The sequence below is a fragment of the Pristis pectinata genome, chromosome 11 (assembly GCF_009764475.1).
Source record: "Pristis pectinata isolate sPriPec2 chromosome 11, sPriPec2.1.pri, whole genome shotgun sequence".
In the NCBI taxonomy this organism is placed as follows: Eukaryota; Metazoa; Chordata; class Chondrichthyes; order Rhinopristiformes; family Pristidae; genus Pristis; species Pristis pectinata.
The window spans coordinates 52,756,048-52,781,990 of NC_067415.1; the positions used below are offsets into that span (position 1 = coordinate 52,756,048).

Consider the following 25,943-nt stretch of genomic DNA (forward strand, 5'->3'; position numbering starts at 1 on the left):
AATTTTTCATCTTTTGAACAATTGTCTAACAAATACAATTTGCCTAGATCACATTTTTTTCGATATTGGCAGATTAGAAATTTTTTAAAAGCTACTATACCCTCTTTTCCGACACCTTACAAAATTGAAACTACGGAAAAAATTTTAGGTCTCAATCCTTATCAGAAGGGCTTGATAACAATAATCTATGATTTAATTATGAAAATACATCCAGAATCACTGGACAAAATTAAAAATGAATGGGAAAGTGAACTCCAGACATCTTTACCTACAAAGACGTGGAAGAAAATTCTTCATTTAGTTAATACATCTTCAATGTGTGCCAGGCATCGTTTGATACAGTTTAAGGTGGTTCACAGGACCCATATGTCAAAAGATAAGCTCGCCCGTTTTTACCACCATGTAAATCCTTTATGTGACAGATGTAAATCGAATGTGGCTTCTTTGACACATAGGTTTTGGTCCTGTCCTCTTTTGGAAAAATATTGGAAAGACATTTTTAACATTATCTCAACTGTATTGAATATTGATTTACAACCTCGCCCTATCACTGCAATTTTTGGATTACCAAGGATAGAGTCTGGCCATTTATTTGCTTCTGCTTACCGTGTGATTGCCTTTGTCACGTTAATGGCCAAGTGATCCATTTTGCTTAAATGGAAGGATCCAATACCCCCTACTACTTTTCAATGGTTTTCTCAAACTATGTCATGTTTAAACTTGGAAAAAATTAGGAGTGGTACTGTTGATCCTTCGCTTAAATTTGAAGATATTTGGAGTCCATTTATTCAATATTCTCACATGATGTAGATCCCTTTTCAATAACTTTCCAATTTAGAGGAACGGAGTTGACGACATAATATTGCTCTGTTTCTATTGAGAAATTTCAGTCCAGTTTTTTCTTTTTTTTGTTCTTTTGAAATTTTTCGGTTTAGTTTGGTTTGATATATTGTTTATAATTTTTCTTTTTGATTTGGGTTTTTTTCTTTCTTTTCTTTTATATTATATTCATTTACTAAGAGATCGTGGGATTTACAGATTTTTTTTCTATATTTTATTGCTCTCTATGATTATTTATGCTATGATTGTTCTGATCTCTTTGTATTACATCTACAAACATCGATATATAACATCGATGTTATACTAATAAAAAAAGATTGGGGGGGGGAAAAAGAGAGACAATATCCAAGTGAATGCAGATGAGCTTTCATTTAAGACCTCAGCTATGTCCTTTGGCTCCACATATACATTGTCATTTTGGTACCTAATGAACCTACTCTTTCACTGTCTACTCTCTGGTCCTTAATATACTTATGAAAAGCTTTGGGATTTGTATAATCCTACCTGCCAGTGATATTTCATGCCTCCACTTTGCTCTCTTGATCTCCATGATTGCTTGGACTTGCTGTCGTATCCTTTCACCTTCATGGGAACACATTTGCCCTGAATTCTCTCTATTTCATACTTAAGGCTTCTCACTCGTCGGTTGTAGATCTACCTGAAAGTTGTTCTCAGTCTACTTTTGCCAAGTCCTATCTTATGATATTGGCATTGGCTTTCTTCCACTCGAGGATCTAAATTTCCAACCATCCTTATCCCCTTCCCAAACTAACTTAAAACTTGTTTACTATTTCTAAAATGCTCTGCCAGTGACGTGCCAAGCACTCGCCTAGCTGCATTCCCTAAGATCAGGTGCAGTATAGCTCCTTTGTTAGCTGGACTATCTACGTTCTAGCTTTGGGGAAAAAAAAAAGCTCTTCTGGATGCAATTAAAAATTCCATACCCCTCGGCCTTTCATACTGAAATGGTCCCAGTCAGGGAATTTGAAATCCACCCCCTCCCCCACCCCACACTATGACTAAAACTCTATAACTTTCTCACTGCTCTGTGATTTGTCTACATTAGATTACTCGGCTACTTACTAATACAATTTGAGTAGCTTTATGCCCGTTCCAGGTTCTTGCACAGTTTGACTCAACAATTTTTACGTATTTCAGCCCAGTTTGACCAAAATAAAAACTTTGCCTTGTCCATTCCAAGCCAGTGTATTTCTGCCATGAATTTTACCAGCCCACATACCTAATTCCACATTGTGCCTGCTCTTTACCAGCCATGGGTGAACACTTGAAAGTACCAAAAATATTTAAAAATTCTTTCCTCAAATATTAGTGATGAAGCAACTGCCCATACCCATTGTATTTAGTGAAACTAATTGATCTGCCTCTCTCGGTAGGATGTTGTTGTAGCAGAGAAAGCTTATGAATGAGTTTGTACTTTGGAAAGAAACCTGAAATGGTATTTTTTGAGTGCCATTTCAGTTCTGATTTTAGCTGTGCTGATTTCAAATGGAAGTATATTTCTCCAAAGCGTTTTTCTTGGTTAAATCTCAAAGGATGTACAACAAGTGCTCCACAACCTAATACTTGAAAGTAAAGAAGGTGCAACTGAAAGCCAGAAATACTCAATAATTGTTTTAGACTTGGGTGATGAACGTCTCTGACAGTGGAGAGGAAATTGGTTTTTGATTTTGCTTTGAAGCTGACCTTCTAGCCAAAGCAACTAGATGTATTATTTTGTCATATATTTTGGTCATATACATTTACTCCAGTTTGTAATTGTACCTTATGTCTGTTTTGTTGGGCAAAATAAAATAAGCAAAAACAGATGAAGATTCCTGTTTGGTAAATAATTTGTAAACTTGTATTTGTGCTAAAATATGATTTTGTTTATTAAAATGTAGTCATACCTGTTATGTGCAAGTATATAACAGTATTTTAAAACATTGGCATAAAATGCAAGTTTTCAGTGAAAATTGACTTTCATATTTCCTGTATTTGTGTAATGGAGTTTGTACCTTTTTTATCTTTTATTTTCCTCTGTTTATTACTAAGTTTAACATTGTATTAATTTGAATGCATAATGGAAATTATGCAGATTTGGGCACCTCACTGAAATTTAAAAAAATCATCAGGAAGTGTTTTAAAATAACTTGTCTTTTTAAAACATGTCACTCAGTATTGCCCCTATATTTGTTTACAATTGTTCTTTTTTAAGATTGAAATAGAAGCAAAATTTGCAGATACTGGGAATCTGAAACAATCGCAGAAAATGCTTAAACTCAGAAGGCCGGGCAGCATCTGTGGAGTGAGAAAACATGGATCTATATTTGAGGTCAATGTTCCTTAATCAGAACAGGAAAGGTGCAAAAACAAGAAAGTTTTAAGTTGCAGCGAGAAGGAGTGAATGAGAATGTGTAATGGGGTGAATAGCAAGGTTGTGCAGGTTATGTAATTGCTTTTAGTAACAACATTTAGAGAAAGGAAACAAAAGAATGTGTTGAAATTGAGATGCAGAACATAGAAATTCTGAAAAAGAGAAATCAGGCAGCATCTGTGGAGGGAGAGAAGCTGAGTTAAGGTGCATGATCTTGCATCAGAACTGGTCAGAATTTTTGAGATCTGAGCATCATTGGCAAGGTCAGCATTTATTGCCCTCTCCTAATTACCCTTGAAAAGGTGGTGGTGAGCTGGCTGCTTGAATCACTATAGTCATTCTGGTGAAGGTGCTTCTACAGTGCTGTTAGGGAGGGAGGCAAGTGGTTGGATTCCATCTCACTCCTGACATGTGCCTTGTAGATGTTGGTAGGGCCCAATGGTGTCAGCAGTTAAGTTATTCTCCACATGAGACCCAACGTCTGACTTGCTCTTGGAGATCACTATTGATCAGAAACTCAGTTGGACCAACCACATAAATATTGTGGATACAAGTTATTGATGTGGGAGATTCACTGAATGTTAAGATTGGGTGATTGGACCATCTCTTAAGATTTCTTTATTTATCACATGTACATCGAAACACACAGTGAAATGCATCTTTTGTGTAGAATCTACTGATTGCCTAGTATTTTTGTGTTATGTATTATACACATTTTATATTTTCTTATAACAATTGAATGTGCCCATTGAGTATTAACCAGCTCACCGAACAATCCTGTCCACTCAGTTGTAGAATCAAAAAGATACATAATGGAAAAAGGCCCTTCGGCCTACCAAGTCCGCACAGACCATCAACTACCTATTTGTACTCATCCTATATTAATCTCGTTTAAAAAAAACTCTCCCTACGTTCTTTATTTTCTCGCAACCTATTCTTTCTTGTATGCTCATTGACTTTCCTCTGATACTCTTGACACCAGTCAACTAACCTACCAACTCATTTTTGGACTGAGGAAACGGGAGAAAGCAGTGGAAGTTTTGTCACAGAACAAGCAAACTCAACATGGACAGCACTAGAGGTCAGCATTGAACCTCTGGTCACAGGTGCTGTGGGGAGTAGCACTATCTGCTGCCCCAGTGTGTTGCTGTTATCTGCTGCTAAGGCTATGCTATATCCAGTGCTCTCAGCTGTTTCTAGATATCATATTGAATTGGCTGGGGACTGGCTACTGTGATGGTTGGAGTCATGGGCGGAAGTCAAAATGAATGGTTTATTTGACACTTCTGACTGATCGTGTTTCACTTTTTTCTTCAGCATCCTCCTGCTGGGCCTTGTCACCATTAAGGATGGATTTGTTCTTGGAGCTTCCTTCTGTTCACAGTTTAATTGTCCACCACTATTCATCACTGCATATTTCCCACAACAGAACTTTGATCCACTGGATGTGAAATCACGTAGCACTGACTGAGGTTTTCTGTTTTTGCTGTTCATTGCGCAGGTAGTCCTGTATTGCAGCTTCACTCAGCTGGCATCTCAACATTTTAAGTGTGTCTAGAACTGTTCCTGGCATGCCCTTCTGTATTTCTCATCGAAGTAGACTTGCTTTCCTGGTTGGATTAGTAATGGTAGAGTGAGGGATAGGTTGAATTTTAAGGTGGTAATCTGCATTTCTGCTGCTGCTAACGGTCCACATGGATATGCAGTTTTGAGCTGTTAAATCTGTTCGGAGTCAGTCCAACTTAGCATGTCTGTGCTGCACAACATGATGGAAGGTGCCCTCAGTGTGAAGAGGTAACTTTGACTCCAGAAGAACTGTGGGGTCATCATTTCTGCCATTGCTATCATGTTTGGATGCATTCTACCATGGTTGATTGGTGAGGACAATGTTGATTAGATTTATCCTTTGTATTGGTTCACTCACCAGCTGCTGCAGATTCACTCTGGCAGCTATGTCATTCAGGACTTGGCCAACTCGGTCAGTAGTGTTGCTACCAAGCCATCCAGAGTATGTTCTGTGTCTTTGTACTACTGTGTGTTGCTCAACATGGAAAAGCACTATTTCATCAGCTGAGGGAGGATGGTAGATGGTAATTGGGAGCAAAAAGATTGAACACTGTATTGAGTCCTGAAGGCTATAATGTGCCATGGTGGAAGGTGATCTGCTGTTCCTTGAGTTTGCAATGGGCTTTACTGGAATAGTTTAGGAGCCAAAGACAGGTCAAAATGGGAGTGGGATGGTGATTGCCTGACACTGAATGTTATGTATACTATTTGCCACTGAGGATTAAAGTGACAAGTGACTGAAAGCTATGTGTCATGCTTATGGACTGAACAAAGTAGCTCCGCAAAGCATTCTGCCCGTGCTCCACAAATAAGCAAAAGAACATAATTTCAGAGCAAATGTGAGAATGACTGCTGTTGACATCAAAGCAGCTTTTGATAGTGTGGTATCAATAAACTTCAGTAAAATTGCAAAGGGAACACTGTCCACATTGCGCAAAGGAAACTGACTTGTTATTGGTTTCAACCATCTTGGACCTCAGACTTGCTGCACAAATTCCTTGGGGCAAAGTCTTGAAGGAAAACATTTTAAGCTGCTTCATTAGTGACCTTTTCTCAATCATAGTGTTTGCTCATGATTCAGAGAACCTTGACAATCAAAGCAGTTCTTGCTTGTGTACAGCAAGCTCTGTACAACATTCAAGCATGGGCTCAAATGCCAGGCAATGATCATCTTGAATAAAGGAGAGCTGCACTACCAAATATCAAGTATCCCATAGCCTGCATTGTGGAGAATGCGATGGAATACTGCATCTTCTAAGCAAACCTTCCCACTGCCCTGGAAAAATAGTGCTCGATAATCACCAAAACTTTCACCCAAAACATTACTCTTTCCGCTGTGGCTGCAGTGAGTACCATTTATATTCTACCCTGCAGAAATGCTGTCAAAGCTTTTTTTGGCAACATTGCCCAAGTCCTTAACCTTCTGAGAATGATAAAGGCAAAAGAGCCTGGGAATGCTAAATTTGCAGGTTTTAGTTGTACACTATCCTGTCATGGAAACATACATACCTTCATTGTGAGAGTAGCTTTGTCACAAGGATTATAATGATACAATAAGGTGGTTTATTACCAGTATTTTATGAACAATTGGGAATGACAGAAAATACTGACTTTGCCAGGGACACCCACAACCCTTAAATGAATAAAAACAAAATTACATGATAATCTAAGGCCATATAGTTTGCTATTGTTTCTGTGTGCATTTCAATTTCACCATGTTAATATTTAAAAAAATACAAGTAGTTCAGTGTATGTATAACTGTTAATTTATTTGTTATTAATGTATCACAAAATGTTAATTTTTACTGCATTTTAACTGTTCTGGGGCAAACTGGAATCTTCAAGACAAAAGTTTCATAATTGCTTCCATGCGCCAATATTGACCCACTATATTGCCTTATGTCTCGGATCTTGCATGTCCTATGTCAGGCTCCAGACCACATACTGTACCTTGCATTTCTCCTTCTTGCTATCTTAAGAGTCAATGTCATGTGGCATGTGACTAGCCAATATCCAGGATAGCAAAGAGTGTTGCCCTGTTGCTATTCTATTTGCTGGGCAGCAGATACACCTGTTCCCTCTTTCCATTTCCCTCTCCCACTGCTTGAAGTTTGTGTGTTATCTCTGAAGGCGAGTACATCCTCTCACAAATGCCTGAACTGCCTTCAAAGTCATACTTTGCTGCTCGTGACTGCAGTGTGGGTAGACTTTGATTTTCATTTGGTCAAGGTACCTTTTAATATTCAAAGTTGGAAGGGGCTGCAATGTAAGGTTCCCGAAGTTGCTTGTGTTCATTGAGGGCACTTTTGCTCTCATAGACACATGAACTGAAATTTTGGTATTCAATGTTGTTTGCAGAAAGAAGCCTCCAAGCCCCCCCCTCTTCAATTATTACTCAGGTTGTTCTTCTCTCCTGCGGGATCTCTGCCCCCTGACTTTCATCGTTGTAGCACATGCTAATTTTTTGCCAACACTCCCCAGAAGTTCAATGTTTCTCACTCACCTCCGTCATTCTTCCTGGTGTAACTATCTAAACGATAAATGGGAAGTCATTGAATCTATGTCATTTCCACTGCAGAACCGAGATCACTCCAACCTCTGTCATTTATGTGCAGCACAGAGATGATGCTTGCTTATGTACACACATGGAGGTTGAGCTCTAAATTGTTGTCGATGCATTCGCTGAAGCAAGTAAGAGAATGGGGTTTACGCTTAACATCCACAAAACTAAGTTCTTCACTTAGCTGGCCTCTGCTGTTCAACATTGCTGTCTAACAATAAAGATCCATGATGACGCCCTGAAAACACTGCATATTTGGGCATGATAAGCAAACGTCTGTGTCCTTTCCCAAACAGCTTTGAGATCCAAACTTTAGCTCTGATGGGCAGGTCACATAGCTGACACGAGAGCCTTAGCATAGATACCTATTCTGAGTTTATCCTATGAAGAATTTACGCGGGGGTTGGAGAAACGAAGGAAATGATAAAATGATGTTCTCAAAACCCCTGGGGAAAAAGTGTAAGATCTTCACCATTTTGTACACGTACATGACCCATGATTGCTCAAAATAGAAATGGAGCATTTGGGATGGCATTGAAAGAAAGAGACAGTCGATGTTTGGGTTGAGACCCTTGCTCTGGACTGAGAGGTGGAAGGAAGGGGTGGAACAAAGACCTTTTGTTTGTTCATTGGGAGCACACGTGCTCAGTATCAATAGCTACAGGAGTATACCACTGTCCAAACTATGAGCACATCATCTTCCCCACCTGTGCAGGTGTCTGTGAGTCCCATGTTGGTCTCATCAACCCTCTGAACCCCCACAACTGGATCAAAACACATCCTTGATCTTTGAGTAGCTGCCAAAGAAGGAGTTGTGTTGACTGGGGCCCCAGTTTGGCTCAGCCAATTGGATGTTTGTTTTGCAGAGAATTGTGCAGTACTGTGTCTGCAGGAGGACCATGATTGATTCTTGAAATGTTAATTTTGAGTCTTCAGAATTGTTAAATGCTGTTTCTTCTGTGAGTGTAACAGTGCCAATTTGATTCAGGCCATTGCTGAAAATTTCTCTAGAAATTAGTTTTGAACAAGCTGGACAGCAGTAAAACAGAGTTCAGGTACATGAAAATCTCTCCCCCAGGGAAAAAAACAACAGTTAACTCTTTGAGCAATGTACACAGAAGTAGTTAATGCTGCGATGAAATATTATTCTTTGCCAAACAGTTTTTTTTCCTGGCAGGGACCAGATGATTTGTAGGCCCATGTGTTTTCATTTTGACCATTCAAAAATTAATATTCCATAATTATTTAACTGTGATTAACTCCCAGTTATTTTTTACATCAAGCAATTAATTGTGATTATTTTTGTTGTCACTTGAACTGTCTTATGTATTACCAAGATATTTGGTTTTGGTATTTCAGCTTCTACTGGGATCACATATTTACATTGCAATCTTAATTTAGAAGTTTGCATAACATTTAAGAACTTTATTAAAATGGTGTTTGTTGATTCTTGGTTTGCCATCAGTGAGGAATCTTTAATGTATTTGGCTGCTGAATTACCACTGATGGATTCAACAGGATCATTTGAACTGATAGCATATTGCAGCGCATTTGGGGAAAGGATGAAGTTCTTGCCAAAGGCATTGCTTTATCTTTGTTGAGAATACAATACGTAGCCAGTGCCGAGCACCATTGTTCTGTTATTGTTTTTCCCTTGTACTACCTCAGTGTACTGATGTGATGCAATGATCTGTATTTACTGGCATGTAAAATAAGAGTGAGCTTTTTCCAATAAATATGCAAGTTCCAATCTATGGACAATCACCATTCAGATTAGTGACTGATTATTTTACTTATTTGAGTGTTAAAATTACCATGAAGCATAAGGACTTATTTAAAGTTAACTTTTTACCCTTAATTGATCATGTTAAACAATTGCTTACTAAATGGTCCCCATTGTCCCTATCACTGGTCGAATCAATGTGGTTAAGATGACTATTTTACCTAAACTTTTGTATCTATTTCAGGCGGTTCCAATCTTTATCTCTCAATCCTTTTTTTGATATTATTGATTCTAAAATTCTTTCATATATATGGCAGAATAAAAACCCAAGGTTAAGTAAGAAATATTTACAGAAATTAAAAAAAGGATGGCGGTATGGCTTTGCTTAACTTTGGATTTTACTATTGGGCAATTAATATTTGATATTTAATTTTTTGGACACAAGATTTAGATGTAATTCAATGTCCACGATGGGTAAATCTCGAGCGTGAGTCAGTGCAATGGTTTCTGTTGGCTTCTATCTTAGGGGCCTTGCTGCCCTTTGCACTTACTAAATTGAACAAACAAATTATTTAATCCAATAACTAAACACACAATATGAATATGGTTTCAATTTTGTAAAGTTTTTGGATTGAATAAGTTTATTTTATCAAGTCCTGTTCTATTCAACTTTTTCTTCCTACCATCTAGAATTGATTTAGCTTTTTCTTTATGGAAAATGAAGGGAGTAACATGTTTTCATGATCTATTCGTTGATAACTGTTTCTTGTCTTTTGAACAGTTGTCTAATAAATACAATTTGCCTAGGTCACATTCTTTTTTAGATATTTACAGATTAGAAACTTTTTAAATGTTACTTTACCTACGTTTCTGATACCACATCCAATTGAAATTACAGAAAAAATTTGAGGTTTTAACCCTTATCAGAAGGGCTTGATAGCAATAATTTATGATATGATTATGAAAATATGTCTAGAGATATCTGATAAAATTGAGAATGAATGGGAAAGAGAACTCCAGATACATTTACCTATAGAGACATGGAAGAAAATTCTCCAGTTAGTTAATACCTCTTCAATGTGTGCTAGACATTCTTTGATACAGTTTAAGGTGGTTCATAGGACCCATATGTCCAAGGATAAGTTAGCTTGTTTTTATAACCATACAAATCCTATCTGTGACAGATTTAATTCTGAGGTGGCTTCCCTGACACACGTTTTGGTCCTGTCCTCTTTTGGAAAAATATTGGAAAGACAATTTTGATATTATTTCAGTGGTATTGAGTATTGATTTACGACCTCATCCTATTACTGCAATTTTTGGGTTACCAATGATGGATTCTGGCCACTTATCTGCTTCAGCTTGTCGTATGATTGCATTTGTTACATTAATAGCCAGGAGATCCATTCTATTTAAATGGAAAGATCCTAAACCTCCTAATACATTCCAATGCTTTTCTCAAACTATAACATGTTTAAACTTAGAAAAAATTAGGAGTGGTATGATTGATCCTTCGGTTAAATTTGAAGATACTTGGAGCCCATTTATCCAGCATTTTCATATGATGTAAGTTGACCTTTTCCGAATCCTTTTCAATAACCTTCTATTCCAATATAGAGGAGCGGAATTAATGACATAATAATGCTTTTAACTGAAGAAATACGACAGCCCAGCTTTTGTTTAGTTCTTGGTTAGTTTTTGTTTATTATTACTTTTTTTGTTTTGTTACTGTTTTTTTTATTTTTGTTGTTTTTCATATAATCAAATTTCTTTTAAAATCTTTCTCATGTTTAATTATCAAGAGATGGGGAGGTTCAGATTATATATCTTACTCTTTGTGTCAGTATATGTTAACTGTTATTATTGTAATCCTGATCTCTCTCTGTATCATGTGTATAATTACTATTGTTATGTTTATTAATTTGAAATTTAGTAAAGATTGAAAAATTTTTCCACTGTACCTTGGTACATGTGACAATAATAAACCAATTTAATTTAATTTTTCATGCTGAATGCAAATTCTGGGCAATTAACAGTTGACCAAATTAGAGCAGAAGAATGCTGGGTGATGTAGAACTTGGCTCTTCCTTTGTATTGCAAATTGTATTGCTAGTTCACTCTGGCAAAGCAGGGGTGATCTTTATAAGGACTTAACACTGGACAAGATGAATATAGAAACTGGCATAGAGAAAATACTCTTGATCAAGTTCTGCTATGTTGATCTGCAGGTATGATTTTCGATTTGCCCCTTAAGATGCATAGCATGTGAGAGGCTCCTGGTTGAAATCCTGGAGGAACCCTCAGTTTGATATGTTGTCTTACCATTTAGGTTGCACAGTTGTCCACCAGTTTGAGCTGCTGCATCGTAGCTCCATTGACCTGGGTTCAGACCTGACTCCAAGTGTTGTTTCTGTGGGGTTTGTATGTTCTCTTTGTGATTGTGTGGGTTTTCTCCAGGTGCTCTGGTTTCATCCCAAATCCCAGTGAAATGCTGGTAGGTTATAGGCTACTGTAAATTTCCCCCTAGTATGTGTGTGTGGCTGCCAGGAGAATCAGGGTGAGTTGATGGGCACGTGAGAGGGAAAAGCTCATCGGGAAGTAAATGGGGGAATGCTATCATTGGGGATGGTCTGACTTGATGGGCTGAATAGCTGCCTTTTATATAATGGGAAAATATGAAGAATGTAACATCATGCTCATCTGTGACCTTAATCTAGATATTCCTTCATATTCCAATGTTTCCTAATGTCTTTTGATGACAATTTATAAATCTCTGTCGCTATTTTATGAAACCGTCATTCTATTTGGAATTGCCTGTCTCACAACAACAATGTCTCCAGCAGAGGAGGTAACTCGACGTCTCTTCACGTCAACTGTTGTAATTCATCACTTATTTAGTAGAGTGACTGGGACAGACTATAATGCCTGCTTTTATAACTAGGGAAATTGTATTGAAGTATTGAAAGAGCTTTCACGAATTTATACAGATCCATAAGTATTCACTTTTTTTCATGGGCCATTTTGTGATTTTCCCCATGCATCATGTTCCGTATGCAAACTGTGCATGTATCAAGAAACGCAAGTTGACAAAAAATATTGTGTTGATTTATTAACATTCTTTAACATAAATTCAATGAAAGTGAATTTTATTCCGTGTATCAAATTTTTGGGTCGAGTTTTGTGAATTCCCTAAGGGCGAATTTCTGCAACCCGAATAGCCGTAATGCGGGGGTCGCCTGTAATGCCATCTGTTGTTTATTATGTTGTCTTCACCAAATACTAAAGTACAAAAGTGCTTTCATGTGGCTTCTACCTAATGACTCAGATATGAATAGATCAGTTTTCTATGGTACTCTTTTATTTGGGAACCATACAATTAACGTAACGTAGGAATTTGTGTAATTTAAATGAAACAATTTTTCTTCATCTGAAGATGCTAACGAGGCAGTTGTGAATGACTCTAACAACTGCATCTTTTCCTTCTGATAATTGAGTAAGAAAAATGCTGCATGATATATTTGATGCAAAAATATTAACTTCATAAGAATTTAGGGATTAGGAATAGGCAATCAGAAGTACACCTTACAACTTCTCCACCCTTCAATAAGATCATAATATCTCACAGCTCAACTTTCCTGCATGAACCTGTAGTATGAAAGGGCAGGGGTCAGATGCCAGTGACAACACTACTGACCCCCATGGTCGGATGAGAGCATTGCCTATCAGGTCGGAAGCTATACCACTGTCAATCAGGGGTCCGGCTCCGCCCCATTAGGTAAACACCTTTGTCTTGCTGGACCACTCGGATTGGTCTGTGCGAGCACCTTTGTTCCTGGACACATCTACTATTGGCCCGTTTAAAACACCTTTGTCCTTGCTGGACCACCCAGCCCCCCAGCAGCATAAAAGTGCTGCATGTTTGGTTTTTCTTTCTCTTTCTGTCTCCGAGGATGTTGAGGTAAACTGTGCACTACTTCAGGGCAGTTAGTTAAGGACTCCCAAGACCAAAGAGCCAATGTTTGTCCAGAATCAGGGTGTCCAAACATTGTATTGTTTATTCCTTGATCATTTGTACCCAGTTATTGTGTGTGTGTGTGTGTGTGTGCACCTCACCCTCTGTAGCGATTTTCCTCCGCATTCGTGATCTCCTGCTTGAGAGTGTGTGAGTGTGCATCTGTTCCCATTCATTCTGTCACTGCGTTTGTCTTTGTTAATAAACCATTTTTAAATTATAAAGACTGTGTCTCCAGACCTTTATCTTTAAGATACCAAAAGAACCTTTCTCACAACAGAACCCCATATATATTTCAATGTATTTCAAGTGAGACATTTTGTTAACATTTCTTTCTGAACTTTTTATGCATTTCACACTTTGGCCATATGGATCATTAACAAAGATATGTTTCGTAATTTAAATTATGAAGGCTTAATCAATCAATGTCAGAGCTCAACTTGGTAGAATTCTGCATAGGTCTAGAGGTGACAGGTGCAAGATTAAATGGAATCTGGAAGTTAGGTAGCCCTGGTCAATGCTTTTAATTATTAATTTTTAAAATTGCTTTTTAAAATTTTTTTTATTAACTTCCTCATTTATCTCAAATTGAATTTGTTCTATTTCTTATCAGATCTATTTCTTATCAGAGATCAATAGATTTTGGATGTTAAGGGAATTGATTAATGCAGGAAAGTGGCATTAAGGCATGCCATCAGGTTTTGAACATCAAGAGAATTGAGGGATATGGGGTTCATGCGGGAAAGTTGAGCTGTGAGATATTATGATCTTATTGAAGGGTAGAGAATTTGTAGGGTGTACTTCTGATTGCCTATTCCTAATCCTTAAGTTCTTATGAAGTTAATATTTTTGCGTCAAATATATCATGCAACATTTTTCTTACTCAATTGAGTATCAGAAGGAATAGGTTTGGCATAATATCCATTCCTTAGTTTTGTTCTTTTTCTCAAACTCATTTAGCTATGTTAGGTTGAACATACACAGGCTTGGAAATCCCCTTGTGCAGTGCAATGTCTTCAAGTGCTAGAGGATTGAATTTTATTGGAAACCTGAATTGCATACACTTGGAGAGCATCTGCAGGAAGAGAAGTCAGTTGTTCTTTCTCTCACTTGGAAGTTAACTCAGTTTATTTTTTCCATAGATTGTGTCTGGCCTGCTGTGTACTACCAGCACTTTGTTTTTTATTTCAGATTTACAGTATCTGCAGATTTTTTTGATTGTATACATGGAGACATTGTCATTCAGCAAATAACGTTCGGTTAATGCCACCTGCATGTCTTCGAACCATGTATACACCATTGACAAAGGGGGTTTCTGACATTGTAAAAGCCTTAACTATATTGTTAAGGCTTGTTCCAGCATTATAGGGCACATCTCTGTCTGGGTTGCTACCCAGAAATCAAAGGTACTGATTCAAATTTTTGTTTCATTTTGTTTTATTTTACCAAAAACTTGATCAAAGAAAGATTTTAATGAATGATTTGGAGAGATTGTGGTTGTACTCTGGGAAGATTTTAAGGAGGGAATTTAAAAAAAAAAAGGTTGTGCCCTAGAAAGCTGAATGTATGGCTTTCAGTGGTGAGGATGAAAAATTGGTGCACAAGAGGTGAGAAGTCGCAGAGCATTGATTGCTGTGGTAATGCAGAAGGGGTATGTAGAGGCCCAGGAGAGATTTGAAATCAAGAATGTGAATCTTAATTTGACTCCTGGGAGTGAAACATGTGAACTCTGATAATGTCATTTAAGCACACATTCATTCATCATCGATTATCACTCTGGGCGCCATTTCAGTTGTGCCACATATTCTCTCTTCCAGTACTCATTTTTTTTTCAGTGTCTGGACATTGGAGTCTCATCTATTTAGATCATTTCTGTCTATTGACCAGATCTTGTAAGACTTTGGTCAACTTTCCTCTGGATGAGATGCTCCAGATTTTTTTTTCCCTTTTAGTTTGAGTTGATAGGATCTCCAAAATCCTGCCATAGCTTCACATTTTATCAACTTGTGACAGGTTGACAATGTTAATTTGTTTTTTATCAATTTTGAAACAAATGAAAAAGAGAAGATAAATTTATAGTATTTTCAGTTTTTGAACAAGGTTCTGGATAAATGCAGTTGATTCTTTAGACTCAAATATATCAGCAACTAAATAAGATAAGATCTTTATTAGTCACATATACGTAGAAACACACAGTGAAATACATCTTTTGCGTAGTGACCTTGGGGGGCAGCCCGCAAGTGTCGCCACACTTCCGGCACCAACATAGCACGCCCATAACTTTCTAACCCGTATGTCTTTGGAATGTGGGAGGAAACCGGAGCACCCGGAGGAAACCCACACAAACACAGGGAGAACGTACAAACTCCTTACAGACAGTGGCCAGATTTGAACCCGGGTCGCTGGCGCTGTAAAGCATTGTGCTAACCACTATGCATGAAGGTAACAAAAAAGGACTCTTAAAGCTATTGCTATTGAACAGTACTAAGGATCAGACACCATTGAATAGCTTTGGTTCAAAAAATATTAAAAGACATCTCTCATTTATGATGATGTCAAGAATAAAAGAAGACTTGCTTTGTTTTATCATATAACAAATTGACGTCAACCAAGGATACCTTTTCAGAAAAGACAAATGTTTGGTTAAGTGATTTGATCATTCTAGCAATTTCTCAAAAACTTTCAGCTGAGTTCGGATAACCCTTTGCTCAACCTCATAATTGATTTTTTTTTCAGAATTTGATTATGAGCATGCTGGCAAGCATGTTGATTTTTGCAATTGCTGATAAGCAAGCTGTGTGCCAGTAATGGGCTGCACAAGATTTTGATTTCTTGAATGGTCTGTCAGTGTTCTCTGTCTGTACTGCTTATTTTTGTGGCATCTTATTATTTTGCTTGGTAAAGCTAATGAGCCATGTCAGAAATATTGATGGGTTTTGATTTAAACTTATTCCTTGAAAAATAAGCACATTACAAATTCTACATTCATTGTTAATAACATGCAGGAGTGCATAATTTTAGAATCTAAAGCAAGAAATACAGCTATTTCTTACAACAGCAATTCTATTGCATCCCTGAGGGTTTGGTCACACATCTTACAAAATGAAATTAGAACTTGTCTTCTGGTTTTAATGAATCCCTGTGTGAAACTTAAGTAATATCTGAGTTGACTGCAGAATCAAATGTTTCTTTTTTCATTTTTGGTTGACATGTGCCACTTGTTCATACTTTGTAACTTTGTAAAGTGCTATTAGATGCTGCAGATACTATTAGTTTCAAATATTGTGAAATTCAAAAAAAATTTATGCTGGAAACCAAGATGGATTTGTGAAGATGTAAATTTGCCTTGCAAAACATTTTACTCGCATGCAATCCTTGGAATTAAGTTGAACTATGGTGTTTTATTACAAGTGAGCAAACTGTATAATACACATTTTTAAGCAAGCTATCTTTCTTGGAATACTTCTCCTTCGGTTGAAACAATTGTACCACAGAGAAGACATTGTGCTTTGCACTGAAGTAATGGAGTTTATCGATTTAAAGATTTAAAATAATAATGGTTATCAAGGGTATTATCCAGTTTAAAACACAGTTCACCTTGATGAAAATTATATTAATGTCCATATGGTTTAACTCATTCTAACTGATGTTTGATCAAGTGGAAATTTAAAATCAGCTAAAGATTCTTCAAATTGAATTGTCGTGACAAATGTTTAATTGTGGGCTGTGATTGATTTCTTTCACTCTTTTCCACTTGTCATATTTCAAAGGTTAGTTAAATTTATTCCATTTTTTCCCCAGTTGGGTTGAAAGCTTTGGAAATGAAGGTTTGGGTCAGCTGTTGGACGTCCTGGAGAAATTGCTTGATAAAAAGCAGTGAGTATAGCTTTTAATACTACATTTTCTTGCCCGATAATGTGCACATTGCAATCGTATTTGCTTTCTGAACTGCAATAAAATTTTCATTTTCTGCTTTTGACAGCAAAGAAATAAATGACTTCAAGAGTCAGCATAAAGTGATTCAGTGTTTGAGGGCATTCATGAACAACAAGGTAACTGAAATATTTACAAGTTCTATTACCCTGAAATTTGAACTAATTTTAGATTTTCCATATGTAATAGCTTTATATTTTTCAGATCTTTGCTGTAGGACAATAATTCGTCTTTTTGCCATTTAAGGTTTTCATTTTCTATACTGCCCTTTTGAACTTGATGTATAAAATTCTCACGATGGTTGTCCATTCGAGGACAACAAGAGGAATTGAGAGCAAAAGGCAAACTGTTAGAGAAATTCAACAGTCAAGCAACATCAGTGGGGGCAAAAGAATAGTCAATGTTTTAGGTTGCAACTCTGCATCAGAATTGAATGTGGAGGGGTGGTAGCCAATATAAATAAGTGAGAGGGAGGAGTGAGGCAGGAGATGACCTGCTAGGGTGGGGGAAGGGTGGAGTCTGGAGACTGTGGCTGGAGTGGAAACCGATGGGGGGGAGAAAGGGGGCAGATGGAGCCATGTGGCGGGGAGGAGAGGGTGGAGGTAGAGATGGAGGCTAGAAGGTGATAACTGGAAGCAAGAGCAGAGCCAGATAAGGGAGGGAGGATGGGCAGATGCAACCAGTTGGGGGAGGGGATGTGGAGTGGATAGATAAGGAAACAGAAGGAGAGAAAAAGGAGAATGGGGAGTGTGGGTTACTTGAAGTTGGAAAAATTCATTGGATTGTAGACAATCCAGATCGAATATGACGTGCTGTTCTAGTTTGTGTTTGGCCTCACTCTGATAATGGAGAAGGGTGAGGAATAACAGGTGGGTTTGGGAATGGGAAGGGGAGTTGAAATAACATGCGACAGGGAGATCAGGAAGGCCTTGATGGACACACAGGTGTTCTGCAAAACGGTCGCTGGGTCTACGCTTGGTCTCACTGATATAGGGGACGCCACAGTGAGAGCACTGAATGCAGTACATGAGGTTGGAGGAGGTGCATGTGAATTTTTGACGTGAAAGGGCTGTTTGGGTCCTTGGATGGTGGTGAGAGAGGAGGTGTAGGACAAGTGTTGCACCTCCTACAGATAAAGGGGAAAGTGCCAGGGGATGGAGAGGGGTGGGTGGGTAGGGATTAGCGAACCAGGGAGTCACAGAGAGTGATCCCTGCAGAAAGGGGTAGGGTGGGGAAGACCTGGCTGGTGCTGGGATCCCATTGCAGCTAGTGGAAATGATGTAGGGTGAAGGCTGGTAGGGTGAAAGGTGAGGAATAAGTAACTCTGTCTCTGTGCTGTCTGGGTGGGAGGGTGAGCAGTCTGCAAAATGGAGGGAATATGAGTGAGGGCTCCATTGACCACAATAGAGGGGAAGCTACGCTTCTTGAAGAGGAGAACATTTCAGATGTCCTGGAACTGAAAGCCTCACCTGGATGAGGCAGAGATGGAGAAACTGAGAAAAAGGAATGGCGTCCTTACAGGAGACTGGTGGGAGGAGGTGTAGTCAAGGTAGCTGTGGGAGTCAGTGGGTTTGTAGTAAAAGTCATTAGATAGTCTGTCTCCTGAGATGGAGACAGAAAGATCCAGAAAAGGGGGAGAGGTGTCAGAAATGGTCCAAGTGAATTTGAGGGCTGGGTGGAAGTTCATAGGGTGAGAAAATTGATGAGTTCCACACAAGTGCATGAGGTAGCACTAATCCAGTCATCAGTGTAGTGGAGAAAGAGCTGGGGGGGTGATGCCAGAGTCTGTTTGGAATAAAGACTTTTCCTTGTGGGCAATAAAAAGATGGGTAACACTGGGACCCATGTGAGTGCTCGTGGCTACGCCTTTAACTTGGAGAAAGTGAAAGGAATCAAAAGAGAAGTCGTTCAGGGTAAGAACACGTTCTGCTAAACGGATGAGATTGTTGGTGGAGGGGAGCTGGTTGGATCTTTGTTCCAGAAAGAAGCAGAGGGGCCCTGAGACCCCTGATGGGAGATAGCAGTGTATAAAGACTGGATATCCATGGTGAGATTGAGGCCAGGTGACAGATGGGCGAGATTGCAAATTTATCAGACCAGGGAGTTGGAAGTTGTCAAAATGATGGCGAGTATAAGAGCTGTGGTTCTACTTATTGCTTGCCAGCCCCTGCCTCACCCCTGCCTCTCATCTTTTTATATTGGCTGTCTCCTCTCCATACTCTCCGTCCTGACGCAGGGTCTCAACCCAAAATGTTGACTGCCTCCACAGATGCTGCTTGACCTGCTGAGTTCCTCCAGATTCCACCATCTGCAGTCTCTTGCCTCTCCAAGAGGAATTGAGAGGTTACTTTTTCCCCACTTCACCACCCTTTCCAATCCCACTCAATTCCATCCCCTACCCTTCCCCCTGCCGAAACATGGAGCTCAGTTTTCAGGAATATTTAGTTGAAGGCTGCTAAGTTTGATCCTTTTTGTTTCTAATGTAATTTGTCATTTACAGCAATTACAGGAAATAATAAAACTATGATAAAGTCATAGTGAATAATTCTAATTGTTACAATTTGTCCTTCTGCACAATTATGTATTTGAAGTTTGTGCTCGTGCAACAACAGAACCTTGAGCTGAACACAAAATAACTTTCAGCAGCTTGAGAAAATAAATATATATTTATTAAATATATATTAAATATACATATATATCTAAAATATATATTTATTAAATATCTATTGCAAAGAAACACCCTGATGACTGATGAGCAATTAATCTGTCCCCTTGTTAATTTCAGTATGGATTGGAAAGAATCTTGGGTGAAGAGCGAAGTATATCCTTGCTGGCCAGAGCTGTTGATCCCAAGCAGCCAAACATGATGACAGATGCAGTCAAGCTTCTATCTGCAATCTGTATTGTTGGCGAAGAAAATATGTAAGTACATGTATGATTTTGTTTTTGTTCTTTTAAATAAGGTTCACAGCAAGGAACTTGTGAATAAATTTATGTTTCTTCTTTAAACCAGAAACGAAATTATCGTATATGGGCTGATACTTACTTATTTTTAGTCTGGATAATTTTTCTCATTAACGTAGGCATGAAGCACTTTTCGACTTTTGTTTATTTACTTTCAACATCATCCCTTTTATAGTGTAATCTCTCATCCTTCTTCCTATCACGCTTTCTTACTTTATCCTACTCAATATTTACACGTCAATCTACATTACAGAAACAGGTTATGCATTACTATATTACCGTTTATGGGAACTTACTGCTACATTCCCTGCATTCCATATTCATGTTGCATTTTCTCACAACATAGAGGGAGGCCATTTGGCCCATCAAGTCCATGCGTGCTCTTGTAGCAGTTCCATTCACTCACTTAAATAACCTTTTCTTTCGAGTGTGCCCATTAACATCCCCTGATTTTCCAATCAGCCACCCACATTTTGGGTAATTACAAGGCCATTTACCTCACCAAGCAGCACCTATTTGCAATATAATAGGAAGGGGGAGCACCTGAGGGAAACCCATGGGTTCACAGGGAGAACATGGAAACTCCACACAGATGGCAGTGGAGACTGGAGTTTGAAGCCAGGGTGCTGGAGCTGTGAGCCATTTGCAGCTCCACCATACTGCCCTGCCAGTGCTGACCATCAACAATAAAATGTTTGGAATGTTATGAAAGGTGCTATATAAATGCAAGTCTAACTTGCCCTTTCCTCTTTTTCTCCATTTTAAATCAATCTAACTTTGTCAGTTCTGATGAATTACCTGAACTGTGAATTCTGTTTCTCACTTGACATACTGCCTGACTTTTGAGAGATCCCAGCATTTTCCATTATTTGAATTTTTTGCATCAGCAGTATTTTATCTCCACACAGTTTGCTCTGTATATCTTTCTTTAATTGGATTTGTTTGTAATAATTTGATGACAAAGAAATTGAAATGTATAAACCCTGTTGTGATACCCCTTTATATTGATCTTGCTTCCTTGAATGAGTTTACGCATTGATGCTAATCTTTATTTTAAATGGGATTACATTCACTGTCTCCAGGTTGTTTTTCATGCATGTTATTTTAATGCAAGAAGCCAGACATATAAAGCAGAGGGTCTCTGGTTATGGATCAGTACATGGGATTGGGATATTATAGCCATAACAGAAACATGGTTGAGGGAGGGACAGGACTGGGAGCTCAGTGTTGCGGGTTATGGATGCTACAGGCTCGATAGAGGTGGATGTATGATGAGAGGGAGGTTGTGTTTTTGACTTAGGAGAACATCACAGCACAACTTGGGGAGGATATTCTTGGGGGATCACTCTGATTTTCCACCCCCCCCCCACCCCAAAAGTCTGAGGGAATTAGAGCAAATATGTAGGGAGATAGCAGATAGCTGTAAGAAAAATAGGGTTGTAATAGAAGGCGATTTCAGTTTCCCTCATATTGACTGGGACTGCCATAATACAAAGGGCTTGGATAGGGTGGAATTTGTTAAATGTGACCAGGAAAGTTTTCTCAAACAACATGTAGATAGCCTTACTAGAAATGGGGCAACAGTGGACCTCCTATTGGGAAATAAGGCAGGACAAGTGACTGAAGTGTCAGTGGGAGAGCACTTTGGGACCAGTGACAATAATTCTATTAGTTTTAAAATAATTATGGAAAACAATAGGACTTGTCCACAAGTTAAAGTGGTAAATTGGACCAAGGCAAATTTTAAAAGCATTAGGCAGGAACTTACAAGGCTTCATTGGGAGAGGCTGTGTGGAGGTAAAAGAGTGTCTGGCAAGTGAGAGAGAGAGTTCAGGGACAGCATGTTCCTGTTAGAGTGAAGGGCAAGGCTGGGAGAATTGGGGAACTGTTTGAGGGGTTTTGAAGCACTGTTCAGGAAGAAGGACAGGAGTCCACTCCTGTACAGGAGAAAAAGGATGTAGGAGTACACTTAAGAGGGAAGTCAAGAGGGCAGAAAGATGACAAGAGATATCCCTGGCAGATAAGGTAAAGGAGAATCCCAAAAGAATCCGCAAGTATGTTTAAGAGCAAGAGGGTAACCAGGGAAGAAAAGGTCACCTTAATGGTCAATGTGGCTGGTGGTGTATGGAGCTACAGGAAATGGGCCTTAAAAGAATACTGCTCACCTGTATTTACTGTAGATAAGGTCACAGAAGTTAAGGGAAATGAATAGTGATGTCCTTGAATATAACCACATCACCAAAGAGGAGGTGCTGGTGGTCTTAAGTGGATAAATCTCTGGAATCTGACCAAGTGTGTCCTAGGAAGTTATGGGAAGTAGGGGAAGAAATTGCAGGGGCTCTGGCAGAGATATATGCGTCATTTTGAGTCACAGGTGGGGTACTGGAAGACTGGAGGATGGCACATGTTTATTTAAAAAGGGCTGCAAGGACAAGCCTAATGTCAGTGGTGGGAAAGTTACTGGAGGAAATTATGAGAGAGAGGATCTGCCAGCATTTAGAAAGGTAAAGACTCTTTGGGGATAGTCAGTGTGGCTTTATGCGTGGAAAATCATGTCTCACAAATTGTGATTTGAGTCTTTTGAAGAGACGAGTAAGAGAATTGATGAGAGTAGGGGCAGTGGATGTTGTCTGCATGGACTTCAGCTAGGCCTTTGACAAGAGGCCACATAGTAGGCTCTTCCGGAAGACTAGATCACATGGGATCCAGTGTGAGCTACCCAATTGGATACATAATTGGCTTGGTGGAAGGACTCAGAGGCTGGTAGTGGAGGGTTGTTTCTCAGATTGGAGGCCTGTGGCCAGTTGTGTGCTGCAGACATCAGTGCTGGGTCCACTGTTGTTTGTAATAGATTGACAGTAATCTTTATTAATGATCTGGCTGAGAACATAGTTGGCATGGTTAGAAAGTTTGCGAATGAACCAACATTGGTGGTATAGGGGGCAGTGAAGAGGGTTATATAAGATTACAACTCGATTCAGATCAATTGGGCCAAAGAATGGCAGATGGAATTTCACTTTAAGTGTGAGGTGTGTTGCACTTTGTTCAAGTCATGCCTGGTTTAACTTACCAGTAAATGGTCAGGCCCTGGAGAGAGTTGCAGAACAGGGAGACCCAGGGATTCAGGAAGATAGATCCCTGAAAGTGGAGACATAGACAAGGTGGTGAAGAAGGCGTTTGGCACACTTGCCTTCATTGGTCAGGGCATTGAGCATTGGAGTTGGGATGTCATGTTACAGCTGTACAAGTCGTTGGTGAGACTACACTTGGAATATTGTATGCATTTATGGTTGCCCATCCAAAGGAAGGATATCATTAAACTGGAAAGGGTGCAGAAAAGATTCATGAGGATGTTACTGGGAAGAAATTGTCTTGTTGCTTTTGGTTTCATAGTTTATAACTCTGGGTTTTAGTTTCTGTGGAAATGAAGTTCACTTGATAGTAATGGTAATAGATTTAATCAAATTATGACACATTACGTCTGAAGTATGATTTTTCAATTAGTGAAGGAAAAAAGAAATTTGAAACAAATATTTAGTTGCTTGATTCGTGCTTGAACATCTTTGGTCTTGTGCTTTACAGCACATCAGGAATTGGATATTGATTTCAAATTTTGGTTATGAGCTGTAACCTGATTACCATAGGAGCAGAATTAGACCATTCAGCCCATCGAGTCTGCTCTGCCATTTGATCATGGCTGATGTATTATTCCCTCCCAACTGCATTCTCCTGTCTTCTCCCTGTAACCTTTGACACCCTTACTAATCAAGAACCTTTCAATTTCTGCTTTAAATATACCCAATGACTTGGCCTCCACAGCTGTCTGTGGCAATGAATTCCACAGATTCACCACCTTATGGGTAAAGAAATTCCTCCTCATCTCTGTTCCAAAGGGACGTCTTTTTATTCTGAAGCTATGCCCTCTGGTCCCAGACCTTCCCACTACTGGAAACATCATCCTCTACACGTCCACTCTATCCGGGCCTTTCATTATTTGGTAGGTTTCAATGAGATGCCCCCTTGTCCTTCTAGACTTCAGTGAGGACAGGCCCAGAGCCATTAGATCCAGTGCTAATCTGATTTTTCCCAATCTACCTGCATATTGAAGTCCTCCATGACCACCATAACATTGCCTTTCTTACATGCCTTTTCTATCTCCTGATGAATGGGCATTGAAAGTATATTGAGGTGCAACAAGTGAGTAAATGGAAATGGCTTTCTAAGTTCCTTGTTAAGGTATTCCTAAACAACAAATATTAAAATAGAGAACAGTCAGTACCTTTCGAAGAAACAGTGTTGATTTTATTGTTCCAAATAAAATAAATGAGCACTTGTTATAGTCATGGCGAGACGCTAGTACCAGATAGAGTCATAAAACTGACTGGGGAGAAAACAGAAGAGTCATTTGGTTTAACAAGTGATACTATGGAATATATTCCATTAGACAAGCTAGAACAGTAATTAGTTAGTAGTTAATTAATAAAAAATAGATAACACTGATTTGGATATTGCAGATTCTTACTGGCAGGCTTCCGTAGTCTGAAGATTTGAAAATGAGTTCCCTATTTCATATTTCCTTAAGACAGAGAAGGAAGATATTTGACCCATCAATCCATGCTGTCACTAAGAGCAATTCCATTCACCCGCTTGAGGTAACGAGGAGGAGGAGGGCTGATGTCTTCTGACTTGATTTTTCCAAGACTATTTTGGGCTCTGTATTCCCAGCTCTGAAGAGCAATGCCTCTGGAGGCCAGGGTTTTTCTAATGAAGTGGTGACAGAGATCTGTGGCTTTCTATGAGCAGAGCTATTGTCATACATTCCAGCTTGTGCTGTTATGCCCATGGAGGCTGCGGTCACTTCCTGATCCTGAACTTCCCAGCCTCCAGTTTATTTGAGGCAAAGATAGCTGCTCTGTCTCATTTCACAATTTGCTGCACAGCACGGCTTAAGGAAAGCCGCTGATGTTTTCAACTCGGGAATAAGGACTATTGAACGGTTCCCTTATACAATGAGATGGACTATGACCTCACAATCTACCTTGTTGTGACCTTGCACCTTATTGCACTGCATTTTCTCTGTAGCTGTGACACTTTACTCTGTACTGTTACTGTTGTTACCTGTACTACATCAATGCATTTTGTACTAACTCAATGTAACTGCACTGTGTAATGAATTGACCTGTACGATTGGTTTGTAAGACAAGCTTTTCACTGTACCTCGGTACAAGTGACAATAATAAACCAATACCAAAATGACTCAGCAAACAAGTAGAGGCTTGAAGTTGAAGAGGCACCTGAATTTGCAAACTTTGCTGGATCCTGAAAATTTATTCTGGTGGTGGTGAACTTTGGGTGCTTCTGATTTCTTTTGGGAACCTGGAGCCCTTGATAAATTTTATGGGCTTTCACTCTAAACACACTACTTGTGATTGATCATGTGTCCTGGGAGCTTGGATAATTCTTTCGTTGTGAGGAAGTCTCCATTCTCTGTCAGATTTCATGGGCCACCTAAAGGGCTGGATCTTGAGTATAAGAGCTCCCCTTGGCTTTCTGATTCCTCTTCATGTGCCGTTGAATGTAGATGAACACTGTTACATGAGTGAATGTGACCACAAAGAGGCATAAACAGAATGTCCTTGGGTTTCCTGAGAAACTGCACACATCGGGGCCACACTCCTGGACTGCAGAAAGGATTTTGCAATTTTTCAGTGGCTGCTGTCTCTTGCACAACTTGAGTGTCAGGAGGTCTCACCTTTTGCCTGATGTTCTGCAGTCAGAGGAGGAGGGGAATTCTGAAAGAGAAGTGAAGAAAATCAGACTGTCTACAGACTCTCTTGAAGATCGTATTGCATGGGTTCTGAATGCATGCAGGGAGGTTGCATGTGGAAGTCATGGGCCCCACCCATGACATCAGCCTTTGGCATTAAAATTGCCAACATCCCATGTTGAATGGGAATGGTTCCAATTTCAT

General features: G+C 39.1%; 1 protein-coding gene across 1 annotated transcript in view; it reads left to right on the forward strand.

Moving 5' to 3' along the window:
- Positions 1–25,943, forward strand: part of LOC127575822 (protein diaphanous homolog 3-like) — a 421,273-nt gene that overhangs the window by 58,903 nt on the left and 336,427 nt on the right. The window contains exons 6-8 of the mRNA XM_052025958.1: positions 16,877–16,951; positions 17,058–17,127; positions 19,794–19,930. Coding sequence (XP_051881918.1) covers positions 16,877–16,951; positions 17,058–17,127; positions 19,794–19,930 — 282 coding nt within the window. The remainder of the gene's footprint in view (positions 1–16,876; positions 16,952–17,057; positions 17,128–19,793; positions 19,931–25,943) is intronic.